Raw genomic sequence first — 27710 nt, 5'->3', positions numbered from 1 at the left:
GCAAAGTGACACGTAAGGCGGCCCCTTAATCTCTAATGCTTTAGAACGATTAACAACAATTGTAAGAAACGACTAGTTACCCAGCATATCCGCAATGCTTAATTTCGTTAAAAATAATAATGAAGGAAGGCGGTGACCTCTGACGTTCGTATCTGAGTGTCCCTCAATTAAGAGAGAAAACGTAAAGCAAAGCTTCCACCATGTTATCGCACCTCCTGTTTAGATAGGTTCTTGTTTTATTGTAACAAACGTCCTAAAATGGCGGCGGGGGAGGAGCTACGTCGCAGTTTTCTGTTGCGTTTCCAACCGCCACTCAGGGTCCACGTTAGAGAGCTGCAGAAGTCTACGTTTCGGTGTCGTAAAGAGCGTCCTCAGGGAGGGTCGTGAAAGTGTCGCCAAGCGGCCGGAACGAGGATCTGGCGTCATTGTGCTCGTCGGCAGCCATTACCGCCATTCGCAGCAAAAGCTTGCGCGCCCGCGGACAGGGACGGGGAGTTAGAAGCTGCCGTTAAGCCCGTATCCGGAATTCAAGTCTGCCCTGTAATTGGTAAGGCCCTCTGTTTCCTTCGTTTCTGTGCCTGAAATAGAAGAAAGGCAATCTGTGTCCATGATGTATTGCAGCGGGCCTGCCTATTTTGTACTGGGCCTGGCCTCTTTTCAGCCGGCTTTATAATGCATACGCACTGCGCAGCGTTGTGAAGACCTACTTCTGCAGAGCGACGGATCTCTGATCATGGGGTTTTCGGGGTTATTACAGCGAGGGTCTCGGAGGACAAGATTTCATAACGTCGAGGAAGGTCTTATTTTCTGGCGGCTGTAGGTAGCTGGCTCAACGTATGTTTAAGGTACCCTGTGCCTTCTAACTGTTGAGCGCAGAAAGTCATTAATCAATGGTCCAAAACTAGGCTTTTGTCCTATTGATCGCCCATGACCACGTACAGACCTTCGCTGCCTTATGGTTCGGTTAGTGTTCCACATCCATTATACACGTGGGGTGGGGTACAAATTAGGCTTTTCTGGTTTAACACTGTATTGAACTGGCTACTTAAATGCGCATTATATTGGAAACACCGATTGTAGCTGGATAGGATATAACCACTCTTTACACGAGGGCTTGGGTCTTCCCATTAAGGCATTTTGAGGAATTTCGTAGAGAATTGTGCAAAGAACAGCAGATTTTTTGAGATACTGGTGATTGGCTAGACATTAAAACTTAATGTTATGGCGTTATCGATATTTTCAAGAAAAGTTAAAGCAAATGGTGATTAAGAGTGCACCTAATTGGATCTTTAGTTACAATTTGGCGTGGCAATGGATATTTGAATGCATATTGGTAAAACAATCAAAACTCCTTACTGTTAAAGTATTATTGGTCAAACTTGTTGGCATTTAACAACATTACATTTGGTGTGGAAAGTATAGTTCCTTTTGATTTAAATGTCATTCACGTTGGTATTTGTCGTCTTTAAGAGTTTAATAGAATACACATTACTCCTGTGTTTCGTTTTTCCCCAATGTACGGCGCATAGTAAGCTAAACTATCATCAAGGGGCAAGATTAGCCCACTTTAGCAACTGTGCCCGTTTGGAGGAGTACATTGCTGTCGTCTTGCTTGCCGTATATTTGCACCATCGTTTTTTGTTGCTATATTGAATGCTTTATTTTAAAATGTATTTAATGCGGGGTGTAAAAGACACAAAACTGCGTTTTACTTTTGTTGATATCGGACCCATTCCAAAGTCCAAGCACATGCTCCAGAGTGGGGTGCCAGCAATCCCAATGCATGCCCACGCCCCTGCAAACTCCTTCCCATGTACTGAAGCCAGTCTGGTCCCTTTGTTCAGCATGATTGCCCTTGGCAATGAATTAAATATGTAAAAACCTGTCCTTGAGGTGCTATTTAACCATTGAGCGGGGAAGACAGAAGGGCTCTCCTCAGGGTGACAGGCAGCCACTGTACTGTGCCAGGCCATTGACTCAGCTCACAGCCATTCTCCCAAACTTTGATTGTGAGCTGCATAATTAGGCTAGATTACTCACCTAATATACCGGTGCTTCAGGGAGAACAGATCAAGCAGCAGGTCACAAGTTAGAATACTAGATTTTGTTTTCGGCGATGACTCTGCTCCACTGTAACGTTTGTTCAAAATGTTTAGGTAAGTACTTTATGGAAGGCTTCAGAGGTGGATCTCTCCGGTGGGGAGGGGAGGGGGGGGGGGTTGAAAAGTATTAACTTGTGTAGGGTGGGACTCAACCTTGCCATTCAGAATCTCTGGCTCCTGGTTTAATTTTTCCCATCACTACTGTTTGACATGTATCGTGGTGTGGGTTTCCATCAGTGAGCAGGATCTCTTTAGTGCATCTTAAAAACTGGGGCTGATTTACAAGAAATTACCAACTCCACCTCCAGTAGAATCGCTGATCTCAGGCCTCCCTACTCCCGATCTTATTCCTCCTCATATTTTTATTGCAGTACTGCTCTCTAACATCAGTGTGGCTCGTCGTAAAGGTGAAACATATAAAACATAAATACAGTTCTCTTTATTTTCCATGGAGTATACACCACAAATGTGTAATTTGTCAAGTGAGGACACACTGTTGTTCTGTTCGGTCGTTCTATGATTGCCTTGTAACACTGTTTAACAACCCGTAGCAGAAGAGTATAGTATATCATGTGAATAGTAAAGCAGATACCATAGAGAAAGTCACGCCATGCTGCAGTTCAAAATAGCACAACAGAGTTTAGCACAGCCTATGCCAGCCTGGTGCAGCTGAGTACATCACATCAAAGCACAGGACAATGTAGGCCAGCACATCACTTTGCAATGCTGCATAGTACAGAACTGTTTAGCCCAGCAAGGGAGAACAAGGTACAGCACCACATTTTAATATCCACATAATTCCAATGTGCACCATGCCACATAATTTCCACACACATACACTACACACCACACAATTCCACAACTAACAAATCCTATTCAACCCACATAGTTCCAATTGAAACCACATACACACTCCACTCCAAACAAAAACACATAGATAAATGACAGACATTTGCAATCCCAATAGCTCTAACTCTCTCAAATGCGAGACCTATTGCAAATGCTTGTTTTGAAAGTTGGCTGTAGGTTATTTCTAGATTTCTAGATACAAATGTGCAACTTGGTATGTACGTTTAACAACACATTTAAACCACATTAGTGTATTTCTTTTTTTTCATAATAGTTCAGTTTGTGGGCAAGTGACAGGTATCGGCATAATTAGGGCCTAAATCTGAATTAGGGTTTTGATTCTTTCACACGCGTTCCTGGAGTCATGTCGCAAGCACGACACAACTCCAGCAATGCATGGGGGGGGGGAGGTCTAGCCACACGTGCTGCATCACTTCTTACGTCTGCTCCAAGCAGGTGTTACGTGTGAGTGAGAGAGGCGTCCTGTGTCTGATTCAGTCAGCAATTGCAAATTTCCCGGATTCCAGAGTTACCGCCGGTCCCTGATGCGTCTTCCCATTCCCGGGAACCACCTTTGCCTTATTAACCGCTCACAGCAAACCAGTAACAACTTTGATATTTACCACATGACACGAACTGCATGACAGGACACACCCGGTGGTGGCTTGAGACCACGCTCTTTGACACCACGTAATAAGGTTGCCTGCCCCCCTTTTCTGTCCTGAGGAAGACCCCACAGCAAGGGCTCAACTAATCCCTGCATTATTCAGAGGGTCGAAATGTCGACAACCGCCTATTTGATTATCAACTTCACGCCACCAATTGTTTCATTCACTGTTCTATGTGAAGTATGATTCCCTAACTTAATTGTTGAACCAGCTGTGGAGATTAAGCAAGCTATTGCCCAGAGTTGCAGTGTGGGGCTCCATGATTGGAATAGGCACCGAGGTGAGAATTATCAGGTCTGTGGAATTTTGAGCCCAAGACCCGCCGAGGCGGGGAATTGAACCATGGTCCCGGGCTAGACCTCTGCATCAGGGTCTGCCGCTCTAACCATTAAGCCACACCTGAGCTACTTAGCTATTAGAGCCACGTAACTGCTTTTGGCAGTTACGTTTCTAGATGCTTCTGGGCTGATCCACAACTCCTCCAGCGCAGAGAGTGATTTATGCCCCCTCACCTCTGGGAAGGCTGGCTGTTAGGTAGGCACCATCCCTTTTAGTACACTAGTCCTTTTGAGTAGTCTGCGGAGCACTCCCTTCTCCGATCATAAAGGGTTTTGAACTGGAACAAAGTGGTTTGGTTTTACTCCAACTTTTTATGCCCTGTTTTTAGATGTTGCTCTACTGTCGCAAACTATGAAACCCGATGGTTCTTTCAAGTGTCTCCACCAGGCTGTGCCCCAGTTGCAACCATTGTGGAGAGTGATGCTTCTCATAGCGGTTAGGGCTATATCCAGTATGGATCACCCACAACAGAGGAACCAAGAGTTGAGGATTGGCTGCCAGCCCAACAGAAAGAGTAATCATTGACAGGGAAAAAGAGCCAGACTTCCTAGAAACTGCCTCGTCTGTCGACCGAGACTGCAATTCACCCCTCACTACCTACCATCAACCAAATGCCACTGGTCCCAAAGACTAATGAGCCGTTTCTCTCTCTAACAACCTTATAGAATTTCTAAAGGTATCTTTCTTGCTCCTCACTTCGTTGTCTGTCTTTTCTCCCGCTAGCTACTAGAATGCTGGTGATACATGAACACCTTGTTCTCCAATACTCGGGGACACACACCTACTTCATGATCTTGTTAAACTACACATGTGCACACCTGTGACATACACCTGGAATGTCATTGCAAGGTACTGGGCAGATACATAATAGCAGATCTTTACATAGGCGAGCTATTATGTTTGCTCCTTATAAGAGATGGAACAAGCATTGGCATTGCCAATAGGTCTCTCCTTTGGGACCTTATAAGTGTTTAGCCATGCAACAGTTGATATTGTTGCACCAAGGATATTGTGCTGCATAAATAAATACTTATAAGGGCCCAAAAGCGAGACCTATTGGCTATGCCAGTGCTTGCATTTGCAATGCAAAAGGTTCGCATAACTGATGGTTTGAGCTAATGGCGTTGCAAATAATGTTTGTTAGTTTTGTTCCCTTTTTATTGGTTAACAAATATCCTAGCAGTTGCATAAGTAAGGGTGCAGAACCTTGTGACCAACAGAGGTCCCTTTTCTCCACAGGGTCACATCGTAACAGCCTGTGGTGTGGAATAGTCTTCTTGCTTTGTGTATTTTATGTTTTAGGCTACTGCTAGATAATTTTTTTAACAAAAAAAGGAACTAACACATTAACATTTGGAGAATAAGCAGTAATAAAACACTTCCCTTACACAAACACAGATGTAAACTACCTTTTATGAGGTTTGTGAGATCCATCCAAGCGGCTGGCATTGACTCGCCGGGAGTGGCACACCAAGGGCCAAGAAACTCCTGCCTCAAAGCTTAATTAAGGCAATCATTTAGAGGTTAGCAGATGGCCCAGTGACCAAAACTGCAAGCATTGATTCAGGAATCTACCAGCATTGCCAAAGACTTTTGAAAGGGACTCTATCCAGGATCGTGAGCCCATTAATTTTCTGGAGCAGCGATTTAGCATGGCTGAATTTGAAACTTTATTATTAACGAGCTGCAGGGAGGATTTAGAAAGTGCTGGCCTAGCAAGGAACAGACTGCTACGCATCACTGTGCAAAGTATGAGCAAATGGAGTGAACAGTCTGAGAGTTGTGCATCATTGAACGTAAACAAAGGTCCTTACCATACCCACAGGACAAATGAAACCTCCCGTGTCTGCATGACTAGGCTCCTTACCCAAGCAGTTATTGCTTTCAATACAACGTCCAGACACTGCTTCTTCCACTGCAAGGGCTTTGAAGATGCTTCCCGATCAAGCAACAGTTGTTCACACTATTGAGGTCCTGCTGTGCATAAATCGTTGACGATATCTAGGAAAAATAAGGTTCTAAAGCCACACCTCGCAGATGGTGCCAGTTTATAGCTCACTATGCTATATTGTGAGGGTTGCAGCTTAAGAATTGTAAGTAACAAAAGGATATCTCTGTTAAAAGCAGTAATCCACTGACCTATCCACAGAAATACAAATTTGTGATCTGCATGCGGATGATGGTAGTGCTTTGGGAGACCTACTAAAAAGTACAATTGAATGTGTTATGAATCGTAACTGCGAGTGGGGATTTTTCCTCACCGTTCTTAAATAATGAATAATCTTACTTCAAAATTCTGTAAATTCTGGGCTTCAATTGTACCGTTTTCATACTTTTTTTTAAATTTAATAAAACTGGCTAATGTTAGAGTTAAAATACATTGTTTCATAAACTATGTGAATGTTGACAGACAAAGGGTGACAGTACTGACTGTAGTGAAGGGAAATAATGGCGCTTGAAATCTCAGCTAATTAAGGAGATGAGCCTCGCTTAACATGAACCCGAAGTAGTTCTTTACTGTTTACGGTAGGCCACAAGCCTTTCATCTGTTCCCTAGTGGGCCAGCTGCAGGATGCGCCATTCTGGGATTTTGCTCGCTGCTACTTATGCAAAACAAGAATAGTGGCCATATTGAAGTGGTAACCAATGAACTTTCAGCAAACTGTTTGCTGTGTAGTGGCAGATAAATTTAGCCATTTCCATAGCTGATTTGCAATTTTATTAAACATATACTTGAATATAATTTCGGACCCAGTGAGCGTTGTCACATGAGACACTTACAGGCACTACACGCCTGCTGCATTCTAGAACAGCAAATAAAACAGGAACACGGACGCGTGCAGGAAACAAAAAAAGTTTTCCCAAACAAAACAAATGCACTGAATGACTGATGCAGCTTCTATTTAAGGGAAATGCTGTATTTGTGTGGGAATGCGGAAGCAGCTATGGGTGCCACCATTTTAAAGTACAGTCACCACACTCTGTTCCGTAGTCCAGCCACCCATGCTCGCCTTTCACCAGTTTCTGCAGAGCTCGGACAAGTGGGTAATTGTGTGTTCTGGCAGTCTACACTGTTATGGGGGAAGCATTTGTGGGTGCAAAGCAACCATTTAAAAGTAGCGTGCGCCTCACGCTAAGTTAAAAGGAAAAGGCATGCAGCAGGTGCTTGAGACCAGGCTGCTCTTTTTCCAAGCACATACTCATGCTTGTGGCGCGCTGCTGCTCCCTCCCGCAAGGCGGATGCCGACACAAGCACGAGTATGTGCTTGGAAAAAGAGCTGCCCGACGGCTAAAGGTCTCCTATGCAGTGGATGCGCACTGCGTAGGCGAGACCTAAAAAGGAATGGAAAAACTATTGATCCATTTAAAGATATGGTATGTTGCAAAAACAACACTGCTTTGTACCCAGGACAGAGACCATAGTTGACGTCTCACCATCAGGGAACACTTGGTGCATTCCCCCACATCGCAGGACAGGACCAGGACCTTGCATAATCAGGAGCATGCCTATGCGTGCACACACAGTATTAGCTTGATGCCAAATTTAACAAGCATTTGCAATGCAATAGGTCTCGCATTTACTCGCTTTTGCGCTATTGGCATTGTAAATGACTATGCCTTTCATTTGTTTTAAAAACGAAAATCTAAATGAAAGGCATTGTCATTTATAATGACAATAGCTCAAACTTGTGTAAATGCGAGACCTATTGCATTGCAAATTCTTATTATTTTAAGATAGGTGGGTACAAATAAACCAACTCACCAAGTAACAGACAAATAAGTTTCGGAAAACAGTGCCGATTTAGTTCACGGATCTCTTAAGTTACTTCCAGGCGTTTGACAGCAATCGCATGGGTCCCAGATTTAACCTGTTAAGTGCCCTTCCACCGGCAGCTTGGGTTACTAGTTTGTTGTTTCTATTGACTTGAAACCAGCAACAATGCGGAATAAAACTAGGAACACATCCTCCTCTGTCACTGAAACATAGATGGTGTCGGTCTGTCCACATGGGCTGTCCTAAAAGTAGACACAGCGGACACCAAAAACCCTGGTTGCCAATCACGCGCCGTTTTACATAAACGAGGACGTGAGCTAATCGGAAAAGGCGTGGCTTAACCACTTCCATGCGTGCTTTGACCAACTGCCGTTGTGAGCACTACCTCCGTAGCACTGCGCACGTCTGTTGGCTGTCGCGGCCCCACCCACTCCTTTGAACCTCTGCACAGCGGTGGAATTGCCACCTCTGTTAAAAACCCCTCCTGAAAATCGTATCGATTCCAAAAAGCTCTCGCATGGCGAGAGGAGCACCTGCGCGCTGCTAACGCCGGGCGAGACCTAAAAAATCAGGATGCCATGTAGTTATAGGCCAGATTCTGTTGTATTTGTATGTACACTAACATAACTTAAAAGGTTGTGGTAACTGTTTGGAAGGTGGGTTATTGGGAGGGGTATGTAGGCACCTAATAGCAGCACCACACTGTCCTAAAGAGGGGGGTCTCTAAATTAGTCCCTTGTTAGCTGAGTAATAAACTTAACTTAGGAGATAGGCATGTAAAGCATTTTAAAAACCCCAATACAGTACAATAAGTAAGACACAACACACTAAAAATACAAACCAATTTATGTTCATATGCAATATTTGAATCTGTAGGGAACCAGTGGTGTGAATTTTTAAAGGATAAACACTTTCTAATGGTTGGGCGCCAATACTACCATTCCTGAACATCTGTTGGTGCCTGCTGGGGACAGTTTGAGGCTGACTGCAATGGATTCCTGCTCCAATACCCCCTGCAGTAGGCATCAGTCAAATTTTGACCATTGGACTGAGAAACCTTTCTAGACCTTTCTCCTCCGAGGGCCTTTGCTGCTCTCCAACAGTCTGGATTTGGTGAGGGTTCATCGGCTTGACTTTCAGAGTTCCAGGTCAAACTCTGGAAGTCAGACCTTCGGAGCTCTTCAGCAGAACGTACCTGGAATCAGACACATTTGAAGGTGGCTGGCTTGGCTTTTGTTATCAAGTTATGATTTTCTAGAACAGCAAGACATTCGAGCTTCAGGCAGCAGAACCCAGAGGCTATGCACCTCTAACATATTTGATCTCCGCCTCTGGTCATCAAATGGGAAGGGCACAGCTGACCAATGGGATGCAGGGTGCCACCCGGGCGCCTAACAACTTTCTCCATAGTGTGCCGTCCTCTTGTCTCAGAAAGCACTATTCCTCAAAATCCATCATTGCTGAATTCTCATCAGAGCGGCAAGAGCTATTTTCATACTTTCCTAGCAATAGTTGTGCATCCATACGATCACTATTAAAAAAATATTGCTATGTTAGCCTATGAGGCCCAAGTATCTTCAATGGAGAAAATTAAATGAGCACTTCTTCTTCACCAGTGTTTTTAAACCTTTTATAAAGTTCCTACTGGAAACCGGGGGTGGGGGGGCTTGCCTAATATGCTAAAACGTTTTTGGTTATTACTTTAGTGCCCCAGCACCAAAGTCGACTTTGTAGTGAATTTCCCACACTGGGGAAAAATAAAATGGGCGGCTTTCACTCTCCAGGGGTTATAAAACATATTTGATTGAGACCGTGCTTATAGTTGCGTGACTCCACCCCAACACTCACACATTCACCCTGGAACACCTAGGCGAGACCTTGGAGGTACTTGCAGTATAAAAAATATAAAGGGGATTATCCCGTGTAAAGTGCCCATAACACCACAAAGTAGAGTTTGCAGTGAAAGTTTACTTTTAAAAGCAGGGCTGCTTTTAAAAAAATGACCACAAGCTCTCAGTATTGCACAAATGCAAGTGCAACAAAGGCAGCTGGTCTCTAAACTGCCTGTCCCCATCATATACTAGGTCTTGTAGGTAGTCTTTATCCCCTTGCCTTATTATCTACTAATGACTTGTTGGGTAGGTCATGCCAGTTAAGTGTACCTCAGTGTGTGTTTTTGTGTTGAACATAGCACTGGGCCTGACTAGCAGTGCACAGGGCACAGTCAGCCCCCACCAGTTCCATTCAGCATGAACAAGCATTGGCATAGCCAATAGGTCTAGCCTTTGGGACCTTATAAGTGTATAGCCATGCAACGGTTGATGTTGCACCAAGGATAATGTGCTGCATAACTAAATACTTATAAGGTCACAAAAGTGAGACCTATTGGCTATGCCAATGCTTGTTTTAGAGTGAGTAGCAGGCGTGTGTGTTTTGCCTTTGTGTGTAGGTGTAATACTCTGGGTAACTGTGTGCCTGTGTAGTGGCAGGTGCTTGGTTAGGTTGTGTCCAAGTGTGTTTTTGTGTTTGTGTTGTATGTATTGTAGGCCTGCGTGTTTTGCATCGGACGGTGGGTGCCACGTCACTGCCTTCCAATGTGTTTATTTGTGTAGTGTAACATGCTTGGTGAGTCTCTTTCCTGTGCATTGTGTGGTGCGTTTGTGCCAGTCGATGGATCTGTGGCTGAGTCAAACTGGTGTTGTGATGTTTCCGGCTTATGAGAGGTACAGCTTCCGGTTATTGGCGCTTGTATTCGGAGGGGCATGGGCGATGTGCAGCAGGTACAATGAGTAACACAGAGCAGCAAAACACGGCACAACGTGTGCACACAACTAATGTGCTGCAACACACATCACCAGCCAGATTCAGGGGCAGTATCTGGGGGCTAAATCTTCCACCAATAGGCAGAGTGGAGATGCAGATGCAGGGGCTCTTAGACTGGGTGAAAAAACTAAGCTTCATTAACATGCAGATGGTCTGCCAAAGACGTGTAAAGTGCTGGGGTGCAGATGTGTGTGTGCCCGGGAAGCTGTCTCAGCCCGGGCTGACGCACACGTTTGGGTGGGGGGAGGGGGTGGGGGGGGGGGAGGGGTTGCTGAAGCGACTGGCTACTTGTGCCCTGCTTCAATAGATGATTGAAGTCAAAGGATGCTACAAGGGACTTATTTGAAGAGATAGTTACTCTAATTTGTGAGTTGTACAAATGTAACACACTCAAATGTATCCAAAGGATAAGTCTTAGTACATATTCAAAAGTAAATTTGTGGAAGGTAAGGAGTGAACACACAGATAAAATATATTCAGAAAATTTATATTTTTACTCACACAAAATTAGGGAGATAAATGCAAACAAATTAATTCAAGCAAAAAGTCATGAACCGAGATAGACACTACTTTTCTCTGCAGTTCATAACCAAAGACATCAACTCCAAGTAGATACAGAAAACAACCAAAATTGGTCATTGGCAAACCTGCAAGCCTAGCGAGGGCGCCGCCCGAGGTTCTGTTCTGAAAATTAATTAATTAATTACGCTGACCTTATCATTCTACATTTAAGATTCCATCTTTTGGCCGATATTTTGCCCCATATTTTCAACTGTGCTTTGCTATATAGATACGGTCTTCTACAGAAATTCCAGGGAGTCTCTACAGCATTTGAATATTTTGTCCTGATGATGGTCTACAAGACGACTGCTCCTTAGACCGAAACGTCGACACCCTCATCTCCGGAAACTTTGCATTGGCACATATTTACAACCAATCTTTTTATTAATTAATTTTGGTTGTTTTCTGTATCTACTTGGAGTATCTCTTCAAATAAGTCCCTTGTAGCATCCTTTGACTTCAATCATTCAGTGCCCAAGCCTACAAGGGTTGATTGGGTTTCCCCTGCCTATTACCTGCTTCAATAGAGCACACTCCAAAAATACCGCACAAAGCTTACACGAGGGCGGATACTAGGCTCCTGAACTACAGAGGCGCTGACAAAGACTTGCAGTTTTAGAGCTACTGGCTGGTTTAGATACACCCCTAACGGTGTTGCCCGAAAGTAATTAAATCACTAAACATGCGTGTTAGAGGCGGACCGTGCAGAAAATGAAAGCACACTGCTATAGTGCTACGAAAACGCTATGTTTATAACCTCTTCATCGATTTGCATGCAGGGACTGGATGCTTTACTGGCGGCGAAAAAAGTCACCAGTGTCAAGCCACGAGTAAAGCATCCAGTCCCTGCGTGCACATCTTCTGTCTCTCTGCGTGCACTCCGGAATTGTATTGATTCCAAAGGTCCTTTCCATGGCTAGAGCAGCGCATGTGCGCTGCTAACGCCAGGCAAGACCTAAAATGGGGGCGAACAGACCAAAAAGGGTAACTTTCTAACAGTGACCATCACCACACTCTGTACCATTCCCAATAAAAGGGTGCTCACACCTAGCACCAACCGTCCAAAATGCCCCACTAATTGCACAAGAATAACACGAGAAGCTCTCCTATAGACACATTAGGACAAAGATAGTCCAGTAGAGACTTATATTTGAACATGAATTCCAGAGTCAGAAATCAGTTACATCAAATTATAATCTCTATATGTAGGCCTCACAATAAAAGTATGTTTTGAAGATGGTAGTTTTTCATTTCTTTGCTACAGCTTTAATAGTTGCGGTTAAGGACACAGCCAACATGTTTCGTCCCGAAAAATTGGGTCTGTATTAAGTTTTATTTACTTAGCATATTAAATTGTGGCCTCGTTGAATAAGACATCGCGCTGTTTTTGATTTTGGAGCCTAATGATTATTTTTATCTTGCACACAGTTTTATGTTTGTATTAATGTTTGCTTGCACCACAATGTTTTCTTTAGAAAGTTTTCAGAAATTGAAATGTGGAAACTAGTGATTTATATGGAATGTTTGGTATGTGGGTGCTTTTAAACATGTTTCTGTATTTGTTGGTCTAATGTGTACATAATGTTTGACGGTGTATTATGTGCTCCTACATTTTGTGTTTTTAACAGCCCTGAAGTCCTCATTTTTCGGAACGAAACGTGTTGGCTGTGCCCTTCTCCTTTACTTTTAACGTTGAAGCAAATAAATAAAGAACTGGTCTTCAAAACGTGCTTGTACTATGTCTACATATATTTATTTGAATTTGATGCAACTCCAACTGGGATTTCATGTTCTAATTTAAGTCTCTAAAGAACGTTCTTTTTCCTAATGTGTTTATAAGAGTGCTTTTCTCTTTGGTTTGCATTTGTATATATGTTGTTTTATAAGTAGACCGTTGTATCCAACGGGAGTTTCTTCCTTTCAAAATGTTGTTCGCAGTTTTGTTTTCCTTTGGAGCTGGGTTCCTTTTGCCATTTTCTACAGTAAAACGGATTGTGTGAAACGTGCAAAACTAAATTAGTCAGATAATGCGGCTGCACATTTTTACACTACTTGCAATAAAATGTGGATTTCATTTATTCTGCTCGTTAGTCAAGTTCTAAATCTGCATTCAGTTTTGAGATTGTGCCTTCACTAAATAACGCCTCTGGAACTGTCTCAGTCCAACTTGGATATCCTAGAATACATCCTTCTTGCCACCATAATAAATTACTTGGAAGGTGTTTAAGGTTTTGATTTCCCGCTGCAGATAGGCTACATTACAGCCTAGGAACTGGTGGGTATTATTGCACAATCAAATTTGTAACCGATTTAAACACCTCCAGTCAATCAGTATGCAGCAAAAGGATGGTAAGATAACATTTTCTGTCAGTTGTGGCTTTGCTCAGTGACTTACAATTTTGCATCAGAAAATATGTGTTGGTTAATACAGGTTATGGAGTTAGAATGGGGTGTATGACAGGTGCTGCAAATTCATATTTGAGAAAAATCTCTAGTTGGAAACAATCAATGTTTCCATTGGCCTGGTATGAGGTTACATCATTGGTTGCCAGGTAAGTTGTGTTTTTTATTTTTTAGATCCTCTGTGTAAGAGGACTGGCAATGGAAATGTACCACATTGAGTTTGCAACTAGTTTACAGCTTTTGTAGATGCATATGTTTTGCATCCTACCCCTTCCATTGATGTGGTGTTCATTCTGAAGTTTCTTTTCCTCAAAGTCTGTTTCAGTCTGTCGTACATCAAATAATTTTTTGTTACTAAACAAGACACCCAAAATGCACAAGTACAAACTGCACTCCACATCTCATTTATTTTCACTATCTGTTTCAGTGGTATTTACCAGTGCTCTGTTTTTAAGACCATGAAATAGAGAAAGCAGTTGAAGCATAGCTATATTCTTGCAATGGCTTGCAATCTTTTCCGCCAAGGATCCAGGTGGTTAGTGGTTTGCGAGGCATGGAACGACACGCAGTTGGTCATCTCCCTGTCACGTGCGCCCGGTCCCTCGGCGGACATCTTCAGAGCTTGCATGCAAGACTTAGCGGCCTGGATGTCCGCCAACTGCCTCAAGCTCAACGGAGGCAAGACCGAGGTGCTGGTGGTGGGGGGAGACCGATCGGCGTGGACGTCGGCGTGGTGGCCACCGTGTTTAGGTCCAGCACCCACCCCTTGCCAGAAAGCAAAGAACCTGGGTATCTGGTTTGACTCTGACCTTACCTTTGGCCCCCAGATCAATCAGGTGGTTGGATCATGCTTCGGGACCCTCAAAAGTCTCAGGAAGGTATTAAAACCCTGGTACACTCACTAGTCACGTCAAAGATGGATTACGGCAATCTTCTCTACTTCGGAACTTTGGAGAAGAATCTGAGCCGTCTACAGGTTCTCCAGAATGCCGCTGCCAGATTAGTGCTTAGACTACCCAGAAGAGCAGGATCCACAGCGGCCCTCCGGTCTCTGCACTGGCTCCCGATCCGAAGCAGGGTGGTATTCAAAGCCTTGTGCACGTGCCACCGGATCATCAACGGGAGATCTCCGCTCCCTTTGAAAGGACTGCTGACACCCTATGAGCCGTCTCGATCCTTGAGATCTTCCGGCTCAGGACTCCTGGCAATTCCTAGGGTGTCCAGAGCCCGGATGGGTGGAAGATCTTTTAGGTTCCTCGCAGCATCAAGATGGAACAAACTACCTATGGCCCTGCGATTAGAACCTTCAGAATCAATCTTTAGAGCCAAGCTGAAGACTGCTTTATTTACACAGTAGTTCTTTCCACACTTGTAAGTTCCAGTAGGTATGAGCTCCTTAGCGCGGGGACACGCCGTTGTGCGTCACCAAGCGCTCTATAAAACCCCCTAAAAAAAAAAATGGAACGTGGGGGAACAACCAGCTTAAGTTTGTACTAAATTGATAACCCCCACGCTGTCTTTAATTCATTTGTGGAGAAGTGTGGCTCACTGGTTAGAGGAGGCAGACCTGGAAGCAGAGGTCAGCCCGGGACCAAGGTTCAATTCCCGGCTCAGCGGGGTCTTGAGTCCTAAAATGTCCATGGACTCGACAATTCTCGCTCCGGTGCCTCCTCGATTCACGGGTTCACACTCTGCGACTCTGGGCAATAGCTTGCTTAATCTCCACAACGGCCCCTCGCGGCGGGATGCCTGGCTTTCACCTTGCGGATACCCTGCCGGGGTATCTCACAGGGGAATACCAGGACGGGTTCCCTAAGCAAGCGCCTTGATGCCTTCGGGTGATACGTGCGCTATATAAATCGCAATACATTTAGCGGGATAAGGGCTCTCTTTCGGGATATAGCTCCAGGAGAAGAACCATAGACCCTCTGCATAATCAAGCTCCAAAGCACTAGTGCAAGTCAAAACCAAACTACTTTTGTTCAGGGTTTCCAATAGTGCAAATAGGACGTAAGGCTGATTAGGGTTCACATTAAATGAGAAGCAATTCGTAAAATTGCAAACTCGTCAAACATGCAACCACAAAACCCTTTTACTCGATCGCCACAATTGCATCGCAAAAGAAAATTAAGATTTTGTTTGGAGCAACTGTCCATTTAAATCCCCCCCTCAATTTCTGTCCCTTCCTCCTACATAATTAATAAAAAGATTAAAGTTCAGCAGGAGGATCAAACAAGTTGCAGTGCAAGGTGATGTTTTGAAAAAATAAGGTGCATTGCATGAATGGGGAATCATTTGAGCAGCCCACAAAGGCATAGCCTCTAGCCGAAACACATTCCCATCAGGCAGCTGTTTGAGGACAGAACTTTATCACCGCCTTAACCTGGAAGTGGATGTAAAGCGGATTTACTGATGAAGGCACTACCTAGTACTGAAAATAACAAATTCATGTCTTTTTTTTCTGTGCATGCAAGTTAAAACATTTCATGACTGACTGAAAATGAAAAACCTGTCTAAACCAGAAATTTGGTCTGAGAATTTAGTGAAATTGAAAGGCTTCACCACAGGATTCTATTTTGAGGGAGTTCATGCCCAACTCATGCGAGATTTCACTGTAGACTGAATAGCTGGTGGCACAATTATTTCATGAATTGACAATTCACAGGATTAGTTTTCTGTTGGGCATCAGTGGCATGAAATGGAGGCTATTACGTAATATGTTCCTCAAATATTCAATCGCTCCGAAGTTTATTGAGGAACTCGAAACTGTTGTCAATGCCCGAATGCACTGTACTCTAGATGGACCCCAGTACTGATGGAGAGATTACCACTTGTCTTCCGTTTTAGTAGACTAGCAGTTCAACATGATCGTGAAAGTATTTATTTTGTTGGAACCATCTTTTCAGCCTGAAGGTGTTTGAGATTCTGAAAAAATATAAAGATAAACTGTAAAATAAGTGACTCCAAATTCAACTTTGCTGGTAGTATAATAGAACCTGCTTCTGTCACAGGCTAAAGACAATGGCACCAATCGTGCCAACTAGCTGGCAACAGCAGTTTAGACAAGCTCTACGGGTAACTGGGCACATTTTCGGGGACATGTTAGATCCAGAGCAAGAGGCTCCTAAAGTAGTGGGCTCATCACACCCTTGTTACTCTAAACCACATATCCTCAAATGCCTGTAGCTTTTTCCACAAGTGGGGGAAGATCTACTCTGATCAGTGGGTTTTCTTTAAATAATCGGCTAGTGTTACTGAAGAAGTTTAACAGTTATTCATTACTGCAGCTCCCCTAACAGTCCAATAATGGGGGAACATCCTCCTTACCAAACGTGTAAAAACTCAAAGAAAATGCAACGTCTGACAGCAAGAGCATTTTAAGCAGTAAAGTGGACATTTTGCAAACTATTGTAATCATTCTCATACTTGATTTAAAAGCTTCGTTTTAAGACTGACATTAAATATCCTTCTATGCGTTACACAAGCCCAATTTTGATAGTAAGGTGAATTGACAGCCACATCGACCTGTTAAATAAAAAAAAAAGGTCAACGTACATCTATTTTATGATGCGGACTAAAGATATTCATGGAAGTTCTTAGAATTATTCCACCAAAATGCAACCAGTACCATATTGGAACTTAAAACATCTTTTGAACTATTGCACTCGTGCGTACTCCAGAAGTTGATATAGAAAGTGATATTAAGTGGTCCTAACATCACTGCACATAGTCGGTAAGATATTGGCTTTCGGCATACTTATTAGCTTAAAGATGGCTTTTTTCCATTTTTAAAAAAAAAACCTTTTTTTGCCCTTGCATAGCCCAATAGAGCCAAGGCAGTGTTAAGATTGTATTTCTGGGAGGTTAGATGCGTTCAGGTTTGTTCTTCAAGGATGAAGCTTAACACTTTTAAGAATAAGCCATGTCCATATTTCACTGCCAGGGGGAGCAACAGTGCTGCACTTGAGGAATATACCATTTGCTGACTCTCATCCACAAGTTCACAAGAAGCACACGTCCGGCAGACTGTTCAAAAATCTTCATATTTAGCTCCTTTCTGGTATCCACTTTAAAATATATAATTTATAGATCAAGCACACTTGAGGGTTATTTGTTTTTAACAGTTCTGCGACTTGTGTTGTAGAATCACCTGTGACCCGCCCTGGGCAAGACAAATAGACATCTTGCACATTGAGGTCACTCAATTATTTTAAACACAGACCACTATTCCAATGGGGGGAAACTAAATGTAGGTATTCGGGGAACGTGTTCCCGGGTCACTCAAATGCTTGTCCGAAAAGAAACCAAGATAAACCATTTGCAATATTCTTAACCCAAAACCTGGTGGCTTTAGTCTATTTCGTGTATCTAATGCATCACAAGATGTAATCTGAATTTTACAGGTGAGTAAAGTTTTCCTTTAAAAACATGCGTTTGAAACTTTAAATATTGGAGTAATCTACAACGTAGTTAATTCCCGATTAAACGTTAAATCGGCTTTTCTGTTCACGTGAGATCTCCTGAGATAAAGGGTGACTTACAGCAGGTAAAGTTGTACTGCAATGCATTCATGTTAAACAGTGTTCGCTTTGCCCCAACGTTTTTTTACTGTGATAAGTTTTTTTTTTTAATGGAACTTGTATCTTTTCCGCCGGATTTCACGTGGGAATCTTTCGCTAAGATTTCTACGAACATACGGATAAATGTCAAATTTACAATGCGCTGTTTTACCCCAAAAAATTAGCACTACTGTGTGTGGTATTAATTGCTCAATGGTGCAGGTACGTTTAGGAAAACTAATTTGTGCTTTTTCGAAGCAATTTTTCAATAGGGAAAACAATTTTCCTGGTGCGTCCTTTTCACTTGGCTAAAGTCAGCCTATGGCTTGCGCCCAACAAGTGCATAATATTGCGGGTTACACTGTTAGATCAAACGTCTCGTTTACTCCTTGATTCCTTATGCAGATACGACTTGCGCATGCGCATCAGTAAAGCTGGGCTGATTACTCTCTGGCGCTCAAAATCCGTGTTAATTGAGCCTGCAGTTGCGTTAACTTTCACTTAAATTTACCTGCGTTTCTTTATGCACATGAAATGATATACTTGGCCGTTTTTCTTTTTTGCGAAGTTACGTTTGGACCGGAACATCATCATGGCTGCTGCAAGAAGCAAGGGGGCAGGTGGCCAGGACAAACTAATCAGCAATAAACCCAAGGATTTAGAAAGGAGGATTTTTGTCGGCAATTTGCCCACATTCCAAATGACTCCCACAGAGTTGGAAGAAATGTTTTCCAAATATGGCAAGATCGTTGGTTAGTATTTAAATTTTTTGTCTTTTATGAGCAAGAAGCAATATAATTGTTCTGCTTATGGATTGATCTTGTAAAGTTTGTTTAGCGTCACTTCAAATGAGGCACTTGGGGTCACTCACACTTTTGACTTTGAATACGTAATTCATTTATCTTCCCTTTCCCTCATCTGCACTCTTACTTTAAATGCATGGGTATTTAACCACAGTCCTCGGCATTAAAACAATTGAGTGGAAAGTCTTTTACACTTTTGTGGATCAGTTTACTACCACTAGCTCTGCGTTTTGACTTAGTCTGTATTGGTGGGTGTTTTTTTTTTTTTTGCCAAGCAAATCTGTTTCCAGCTGGTCCACCTAAACGACTCCACATACCTTTTCTTCCTTAGACACCCTGCTGTGGTCCAAATTCTATGGATTAAAAAGGTAATTTCACACGGTGCCTCATTTGTAGCAAAGTGACTGAAAGACACCAAGAACTGCTTAAAAAAACTCTAGCCTCGAACATCAAAATAAGAATACATTTCTATTTATTGACCCAAAACAATTTTGATATTAAAACATTGTGTGCTAGAACTAGCAAATCATCTCTATCTCTCCTATGTAGAGTTCGTTTTGCAAATTTCTCACCAAATAAGTTTTAGTGTTAACACACACGCTACACACACGCTACATACAACACACGCTTACAACGCACACGCTCTCGCACTCTGCATTGACTGGCTTTTTCTTCTGACCTTGGCTGTAGACCAAATCCATGGTACACTACTGTTACGTAGTGGATCACGCAGCTGTTTAAAGTGAGCTGCCTGTATGCTCACTTTAATTCGGGACAGTTGTGATGAGCATAATAGTTCTCTGAGGGCCATTTTAGTTTGTGACATGCCGGGTGGACAGTGCTGTCCTGGAGATATAACTGTTCTTGCCCTGCTGTTACTTTTCCAGCACACAACATGCTCCGTGGCTTTGGTTTCGTGCAGTTTGAACGTCCTGAAGATGCCCAGGCTGCAGCGGAGGGTGAGAATGGTCGTCTGTTAAAAGGGCATAAATTAGGTAAGGTTAACTTGTACACACCCGACTTGTGGCGCTGAAAAAATACAGCAGTCTGCGTACGCATGTAATACTACCGTATGGTTAGTTTGTGGCCTTGTCCCACTTAGTGCAAGTTGATTGCACTTGTTCGGTGCGCTTTTAACGGTTGGCACATCTCGTGGGATTTTCTTGTTTATTTTCCAAAAATAATTTTACAATTTTGGGTGGGATTTTTGTTACTTGCAACGCTTTGCTTTTAGCATCATTTTTGCACATGGGTGTTGTCTTTGCTTCATAAACAACTTGCACGTCTGCTAATGGACGTTTTTGCCCTACCTGTGTCAATTTTGTTTTTACTCGTTCTAGTGGTCGCGGTTTTTCTTACTTCTGTACAAGAGCGAATACGTAAAATCTAGAAAACGATACCATATCCCTTCTTTTCGGTATCACAAATTTTGTAGCCCCATGAACATGAAATAAATTACTAAATTATATTTTTCTACATCTCGGATACCCATATTTTCACATTTTAACAAATCATTAAATCCATACCGAATTTTTTAAAAGGAAATTCTTCTGTATACAAATGAAACTACCACTTATATCTTCCAGTAGGGTGACCGAGGTACTTTGTACATTACTTAATTGTGCCCTCTATTTACCGTCTGCCATGGTGCCCCTGCCAATACACCACGTAGAATTCAATGCAGGTATGCCTTCCTGTGTCCTTAACTGCTACTGTCTCATGGCTGCATTGATGCTTGTTGTGGGTCCTTGGTGACAGTTACCCTTTTTTCGATGCCTGCAGACAGAGCAGGTCTCTAGAAAGGCACTGAAAATCCCTGCAACAAAAAAAAAATAGGTGGTGCCCGGATTAATACGTTTTTATCGGCTTTTTCCCGGCTGACTACTTGAGGCTTCCCTCAGTTTTCTGCTGACTTCTGTAACTAGATCCAATTCGGATCACCCCTCCACCTTTTTATCTATTTTTCTCTACAACGCCTTTTGTCAGTTACACTCGTCGCAAGGGGTGCCCAATACAAGTTTCTGCTTTTGGGTATCATGCCTGTTGCATTCCGTGGCTTTAAAGCTTAGGAGAACAGGCTCGTTGCATGTGTTGGAACCCGTGGGTGAAACTTCCTTCACCCGTATACTACATTTAGGATTGTGTTTTTTTTTTTTTTTTGAATGGTGGTTCTTTTACCGCCTTGTGCATTGCTCTGTGACCTGCCATTACCCTCCTCACAAAAAAAGCGCTTGTGGAAGGATGTCTGCCTGCTGTGATTTCCGAAAACAGAATGATTCTTCTGAAGAAACATGTCTAAGGATGTTTTTATTTTCTAAGTAGTAGAATTAAAACTATAAGTCAGCCATGCGTGAGTGTGTTTATTTGCCTCTTGCGTTTTATTTGTTCCATTCTTTAAAGTCTGTTTTCCCAATGATGTTTTTACAATCTTGTTTTATTTCCGTAGCATTGAATTGGATGGGTTGATTGTTCTTTTCAGATGTTAATATGGCAGCAGAAAGAAGAAACACGAATAAGACTCCTGCCAGGTCCAGCCCACCGCGAAGGTAAAGTACCGTGAAGCATTGAGTCGCCGCCGGACTTTGGCATACCAGCCTACCTAGCCATGACTGCAGAACGTTTCCCACGTCCCCAACCCACCTGACAGTAGCTATTGGGATTCCTAGAGGGCAGAAAGCATTTACAGACGGATGGTTGGTTAAAATCTCCTGACTAAAACACCATGTTCAGATGTTACTCCTTTTTCCTCGTCTGTTTATATCCCTGTTAAGCAGTCCGTATCGTTAAAATATTGACGGAGAAACTCTGGAAGCTGATCACTTCAGGCTTTGGATTCTAACCGCCTCCAGTAGGGAGCTGAAGTATTTCCGCATTTTGAAAAATCTTCCCTGCATTCGGGTTTATCCACAGTGCGAATCACATTTCACCTCGTGTTCACTTCGACACGCACCTACTAGATTTTAATTTCCTCCGTCGTCTTATAAATTCTGTCATCATTTGAACATTAATTTCAGAGGTTATGACTTACCTTTACAATAAAATGGTGTCAGTAATGACTTTGAAAGATTCTCGGTTTATATAGGAAACCTGTATGTGTCTGAGCATTGTGTATTTAGCTGTTCCTTTTTGTTTTTACCAGCATCCTTCTATGCCACATGCCTTGTCTCACATGGATGCAGTTTGCCAAAGCTAGTGTTCTTTAACAATAAGCAATTTCTCAGGATATCCCCACATTGCGCGAACCACCTCATGCACCCACGTTTCCTCCTTTGATTTTTAATCTTCTCCTTTTTGGAATTGTAACTCAGCCCAAAAAAGGATTTGGGTGCTGTTTATTTCTGAATTTGGACGCATCTAGTGGACTACAACGCTCGACTGCTGACCCGTATCAATTTACCTGCTTCTTTTGTGTCCTACCAAACGGGCCTTTTTTTTTATTTATTATTAAAGCTAAAAAACAAACATCTTAAATTATGAACACAGTACTTAAACCATCTTGTCAGGCGTTGGTCACGATCAAACTACACTTAAACCATTAGGTACCACGAGATATCACCGTATCACTCACATTTTTTTCTCTCCATATTTTCAGTCTACATCAAACTAGGTGACTTAGTCAAACGTCCTTTATGGAATCTTGGCTGCATACTGCAATTCAATGGAAATTCTGTCCTGGTTTAGGCTGCATAATGTCTACTTGTGTAGATCTATAGTATAGGAACAATATACAATTGTCGGGTCACGTTTGCGCTATATAAAACTCCGTAAAATAAAAAAAATTACATGGCGTACATATTGGGTCAAACTATAGACCTAATTGACTTGCCGTTTAGAAATAGCATGCTATACTTTAATAAGTGCATTCCACTAACTGTTTCCCACGTATAATTTAAGGTGTACTATTTACTTGTGCGAGTGTACTGCAGTGCATAGCTTTTAAAGATGGACCTGCAGTTCGTTTTGTAGATCCGAGGATGTTGTAGGAATGACGAGCTGCACTGACCAGCTATGAACGTATATTAACTTATGCATGCCCCTAGGTCAATTCTCTGCGTAGAACCATTGAGTTGTAAAAGAAAATGATGCGCTGCGATATTCTGCATCGATTCTTAAACTTGTCAGGCCTGGGATAGGATTACAGCGTGCAATAATCCACTGCGTCGGGCCTCATTTAAACATTACAATGCTCTGTTTCAGTTAGGTCAGTGATTGCTGTGGTGGTACATGTGGCAAGGTGCGCTTTTAATTTTCCAGCTGCAAGCCTCTGATAGCAGACGTGAGTTTGAGGTAAGGGCTTAATGTTCCCGTCTTTTAGTGTAATATAGATGCTTTTATAGTTACATGACTCCATGGAGTTGTGATTTAAAAGTACATGACTTAAAACCTGATGCAATGCGTTTATTTTTTTAACCCCTTGGATGCGAATGACCAGGGTAACTCGTCATGCACTTATCATTCATTTCAATGGAAATTAGAGGGCAATTATAATATTGCCTTGGCACTAAAGGTGTTGAGTGACACGCTGCAGTCCTCCCACAATCGTTGATATGATTTTAGGATAAATGATCACATGCCCCTTGGTTTTTTTTTTTTTCCCCTCATGACCCGTCTTTGTCCGATTGTAGATATCCGTTACAAAGAGGGCCTTGTGTCTTCACAGAACTGTAATAGAGAAATGAATCTCTGTTGCTGCATTTACCTCCCATTACCATGTTATTGGAGACATGATAAAAAGCAGTCGAACCTTCGACGTGACCTCTTTTTGGGATCCCGGCAATTTAGGGTGAGGGCCTGTTCCAATGTTCTGGACCCGTGTTTTGCTGATAGGAATAATGTACTGAAATGATAACCAGGCCACGTTTTATGGCAACACAGTTAAAATAATGAGTTCAGTCTTCATGTTCAAATCTAGATCTGATATTCTGGCCAAGCTAATTACTTGTGTGTGCCTACACCTATACATCTTGATGTGCCTGTCCGGTCTTGGTCATGTGTGAACATGCAGCATGAGTTACCATGGGCAGGTCTGTCATTGACTACTGGGTGTACAATTGCTCCACAGATTTTCAAAACTGTTAATGCTCGTGAATCATACATTCTTGCTCTTGTAGACCGGGTATTCTGTTAACCCAGAACAGTTAATCGGCTTCGACATGTTGAGTGCCCTGAAATTAATGTTTTCCTAGCTTGTGCTTTCACTATTTTTGTGTGGCTTGGGGAGTACTTTGGCTTTTATCCACACTTTTTATTTACGCTCTGACTTGTAAGCACTGAATGGATCAAGACCTCATTCTAACAATACATTTGAACCACATAATTGACAAATGTGGCCTTAGAATATCTAAAGTTTGTTTCGTTGCAAAGTCCATAGAAATCTCCACTACCTTGACTGTCCCCGATTTTATTTACACTTGATTTTTCCTGTTTTATTTTTCTTTATGAACGACAATTAAGTTTTCTAATGGCCGTTAAGAGTTGTATGTTAGGCCATCATTTCAGTCGTTTGGGATGTTCCTGCTGTTTCAAACCTTTTGTCTGGCAGGAAAGGTAGGTTTCACTTTGATGTCTGTGCCAGTAAAAGTAGAAATTGTCTTCCCTTATTTAATGTTTTTTTTCTCTCTTCTTTTTTGGGTGCTTTCTCAGAGCTCCAAATGCGTTTGGAGATGGCCGTGATGATAGACGGGATCGATCACCTCTTCGTACCAGCCCAAGAAGAGACGCTAGGGATATTCGTGGTGCTAGAGAGATGCGAGACCTCCATGATCCTAGAGATGGCCGAGACCTTCGGGATCCCAGAGACCTAATTGACCATAGAGATATACGAGACATGAGGAGTCTGCAAAGTCTTCGGAACCCTCTTGATATGCGTGACCTACGTGGCCCTCAAGAACTGAGAGACCCACTTTTTGATAGATTTCGTGATCTGAGAGCGGCACACGACCCCCTCTACAGGTATGGTTGATATACTGTGTTTGTGGGAGCTGCATTGAAACCCAATCCCTATCATTGTGCGACTGATCATATTGTGCACTTACATTTCACTCACTCATAGCTTCTTTGCTGAAATGTTATGGTCTACCAGTTTTGTGATGTTGCAGAAGGACAATTTGCTGAAATGAATTTCAACTTTGTTTGGTCTTTGCTGTATTTAAAAGCTAGCATATGTTGTGACGAGGTCGCACACAACTGTAAAAATTAAATGGTGACCAATGTTATACCAAAGTTCGACATTTTGTAAATCGGAAGTACATAGATCTTGTATTCTCTCATGATTGGCAAAGCAATCTCCTATTGGTACAGCGATATTTATGCACATGGCCACTGTAATGGATTTTGTGAGCAGTGCTGGGTGTTTGAGCCAGTCCGTCAGTCAAAATACTTTTATTTTCGATAAATTAATATCATAAAGACATAGGCACAATACAATTTCACACAGTCATCAATTCATAAGGTATGCAAAATCAGATCCTAATTAATTTACATTCAGTCATCAATTCATAAGGTATACAAAATCAAATCCTAATTAATTTACATTCTATAACTATTTACAAGAAAGGAATATAAAAACATTCTCATTTTAAAAACTTATTATTAAAATGTATTAAAAAGAGGTCAGTTAGTTAAAACCATATATTTTCATCACTTACATGTTGCATTTAAGGATATTAATTTCATGAGGTAAGCATTTCCTATGACCAATATTAGAATTCTTCCATTATAGAGCCATATTAGTTAGATTATCGGACAACTTCCTTTTCTTGATCCTGACAGCCCCCACTAGAAAACTAGCAACATGGAACATAGTCCTGGGGGTCTGTAAAAACAGGAGCGCTGGCTTAACCTGAATGAAGCCTGCCTCGTTTAGGATCGGAATCAAATATTTCCTTCTTGGTGCCGTGTAGTGATCACAGAACATCAAGAAATGTAGTGTGTTCCGGATCGAAAAGCTATCACAAGTACACGGCATTGCATTTTCAGGAGTACTCCAGGTTGGGAAGTGTCCAAGGGTTAGATGAATCAAATTAAACCGAAAACGAGTTAAAAGAAAACGACAATAAGGTTGATTTACAGTAATTGGGTATAGTTCAGGGCCTACATGAGTGCTCAGAATAATGCTAGTCCGCACTGTTGGTTTCTCAAGCTCTACTTGTACCCTTTCCAGACTTAGTAATTCTCCCAGCATGCCTTTAATCAGAACAATGTCTTTAGCCGTTATAGAGGCCGGAGAAAAAAAGAGATCTGGTCTCCCCACCTTAACAAGACAGTTTTTAATGTAAACTAGCCACAGGATTTTGTTAACTCTATCTAGCTGCAGGCAGTCTTTTAACCCCTTCGAGGCTAATGACGAGCTGGCCTCGTCATGGCGCTTACCTGCCGTGCGCGGATGACAAGGCCAGCTCGTCATGAAACAATAAAAAAGAAGAAAACCCAGCGCAGGACGGGAAAACGCCTAGCAGCCATGGGGTTAAGATAATATGATTAAGGGGGATTTCTTGATTCAACCATGTCTTTAGCCAAGCCAGAACAGGGGCCACTTTAATAAAGTCTGAGATATATCCTAAACCAATTTCAGTGTGAACAATATATGTTGAAGTAGACTGGTACAGAGAGAACAGCTCTTAAGAATTTGTTCTCGGTGGTCTGTATAGTATCTGTAGAACAGTATCCCCATATAGCACTTCCATATGTAGCAACTGCAAGACATTTTGCTTTATAGATTTTTACAAGAGTTACTATTGGCCTTCCTCCCAATTTTTTTGTAAAACCCTGCAGTGCAGAAGATGATCTCGCAAGGGCAATATTTCTGTTTTTTAGCTGGGGACCCCAGGTACCTCTGTCATCAAAAGTGATCCCCAGATAAGGGAAAGTGGATACCCTGCAAAGTTCTTGTTTACTACAAATGTTTTTATGTGCTTATTATTTTTTCCCTTGCCCAATATCATAACTTGAGACTTTTTTACATTGATTTTTAGGTCCAAAGAACCCATAAAGTCCTCAAAGGCATCTAGTAATCTTTGAAGACCAACACCAGTTTGTGATAGCAGAACTGCATCATCTGCGTACAGGAGAACTGGAATTCCAAGTTCTCCTATACGTGGGATGTCAAGGGATGCCTCTTTAAGTGCTGGTTCCAGGGCATTTATATAAACTTGCCAATCTCCTATTGGTACAGCGATATTTTTGCACATGGCCACTGTAATGGATTTTGTGAGCAGTGCTGGGTGTTTGAGCCATAATGTATACTGACAACTCTGTTCTTGAATGTACAAATTGGCTCGTTTTGGTGTACTTTGGTATCTTCAAAGGCATATTTTATTTTTTCCTAGATCTGATACGCACATTTCAATTTATCTGTAGGTTGAGTACACAATGTCGCAAGTACATATTAAGAAAAAAAATCCTAATGTAGTTTTAACCCCTACTAAACGAAAAAGCTACTGAGGGCTGTGGGGCTAGATAGACAGCAACGTCAAACTGAAAGGACAATGCATCTTATTAAGGTAGTTTGCATTCTTGTCCTGGATTGGCTCATACAGTTAGTTTCTTCCGAAAACCTCCCAGTGAAATTACCTTACTAATGAGCAACTATCTAGGACTTATTAAAAGTTTAGAAAGTATCTCAAACTAGATTCATGTCCGTAAACGCTTCATCTTGTGACAATCACAATATCTCAGACTTGTGCAGTAGTTGGATATATTACTTGGCCCTTGAAACCTATAATGGGCACTCTTATTCTGTTTTCTGTACAGTCTTTTAACTAAGTGTTTAGAAAAGAAGTGAAGTCCTGTTGAGTAAGATTTCAAGTTTCTGACACTTCACTGACCCA

At 42.2% G+C, this 27710-nt stretch overlaps 1 protein-coding gene across 1 annotated transcript in view; it reads left to right on the top strand.

Annotated features, from left to right (window-relative positions):
- Positions 1 to 367: 367 nt before the first annotated feature.
- Positions 368 to 27710, top strand: part of NCOA5 (nuclear receptor coactivator 5) — a 70022-nt gene continuing 42679 nt past the window's right edge. Inside the window, exons 1-5 of the mRNA XM_086932545.1 lie at positions 368 to 547; positions 18648 to 18831; positions 19770 to 19877; positions 21362 to 21428; positions 24526 to 24834. Coding sequence (XP_086788671.1) covers positions 18672 to 18831; positions 19770 to 19877; positions 21362 to 21428; positions 24526 to 24834 — 644 coding nt within the window. The 5' untranslated portion in view covers positions 368 to 547; positions 18648 to 18671. The remainder of the gene's footprint in view (positions 548 to 18647; positions 18832 to 19769; positions 19878 to 21361; positions 21429 to 24525; positions 24835 to 27710) is intronic.

This window comes from Lissotriton vulgaris, chromosome 7 (assembly GCF_964263255.1).
Source record: "Lissotriton vulgaris chromosome 7, aLisVul1.2, whole genome shotgun sequence".
NCBI classification, from domain to species: domain Eukaryota; kingdom Metazoa; phylum Chordata; class Amphibia; order Caudata; family Salamandridae; genus Lissotriton; species Lissotriton vulgaris.
Note: the sequence above shows the minus strand (reverse complement) of the source record. Positions and strands in the feature narration are given on the sequence as shown.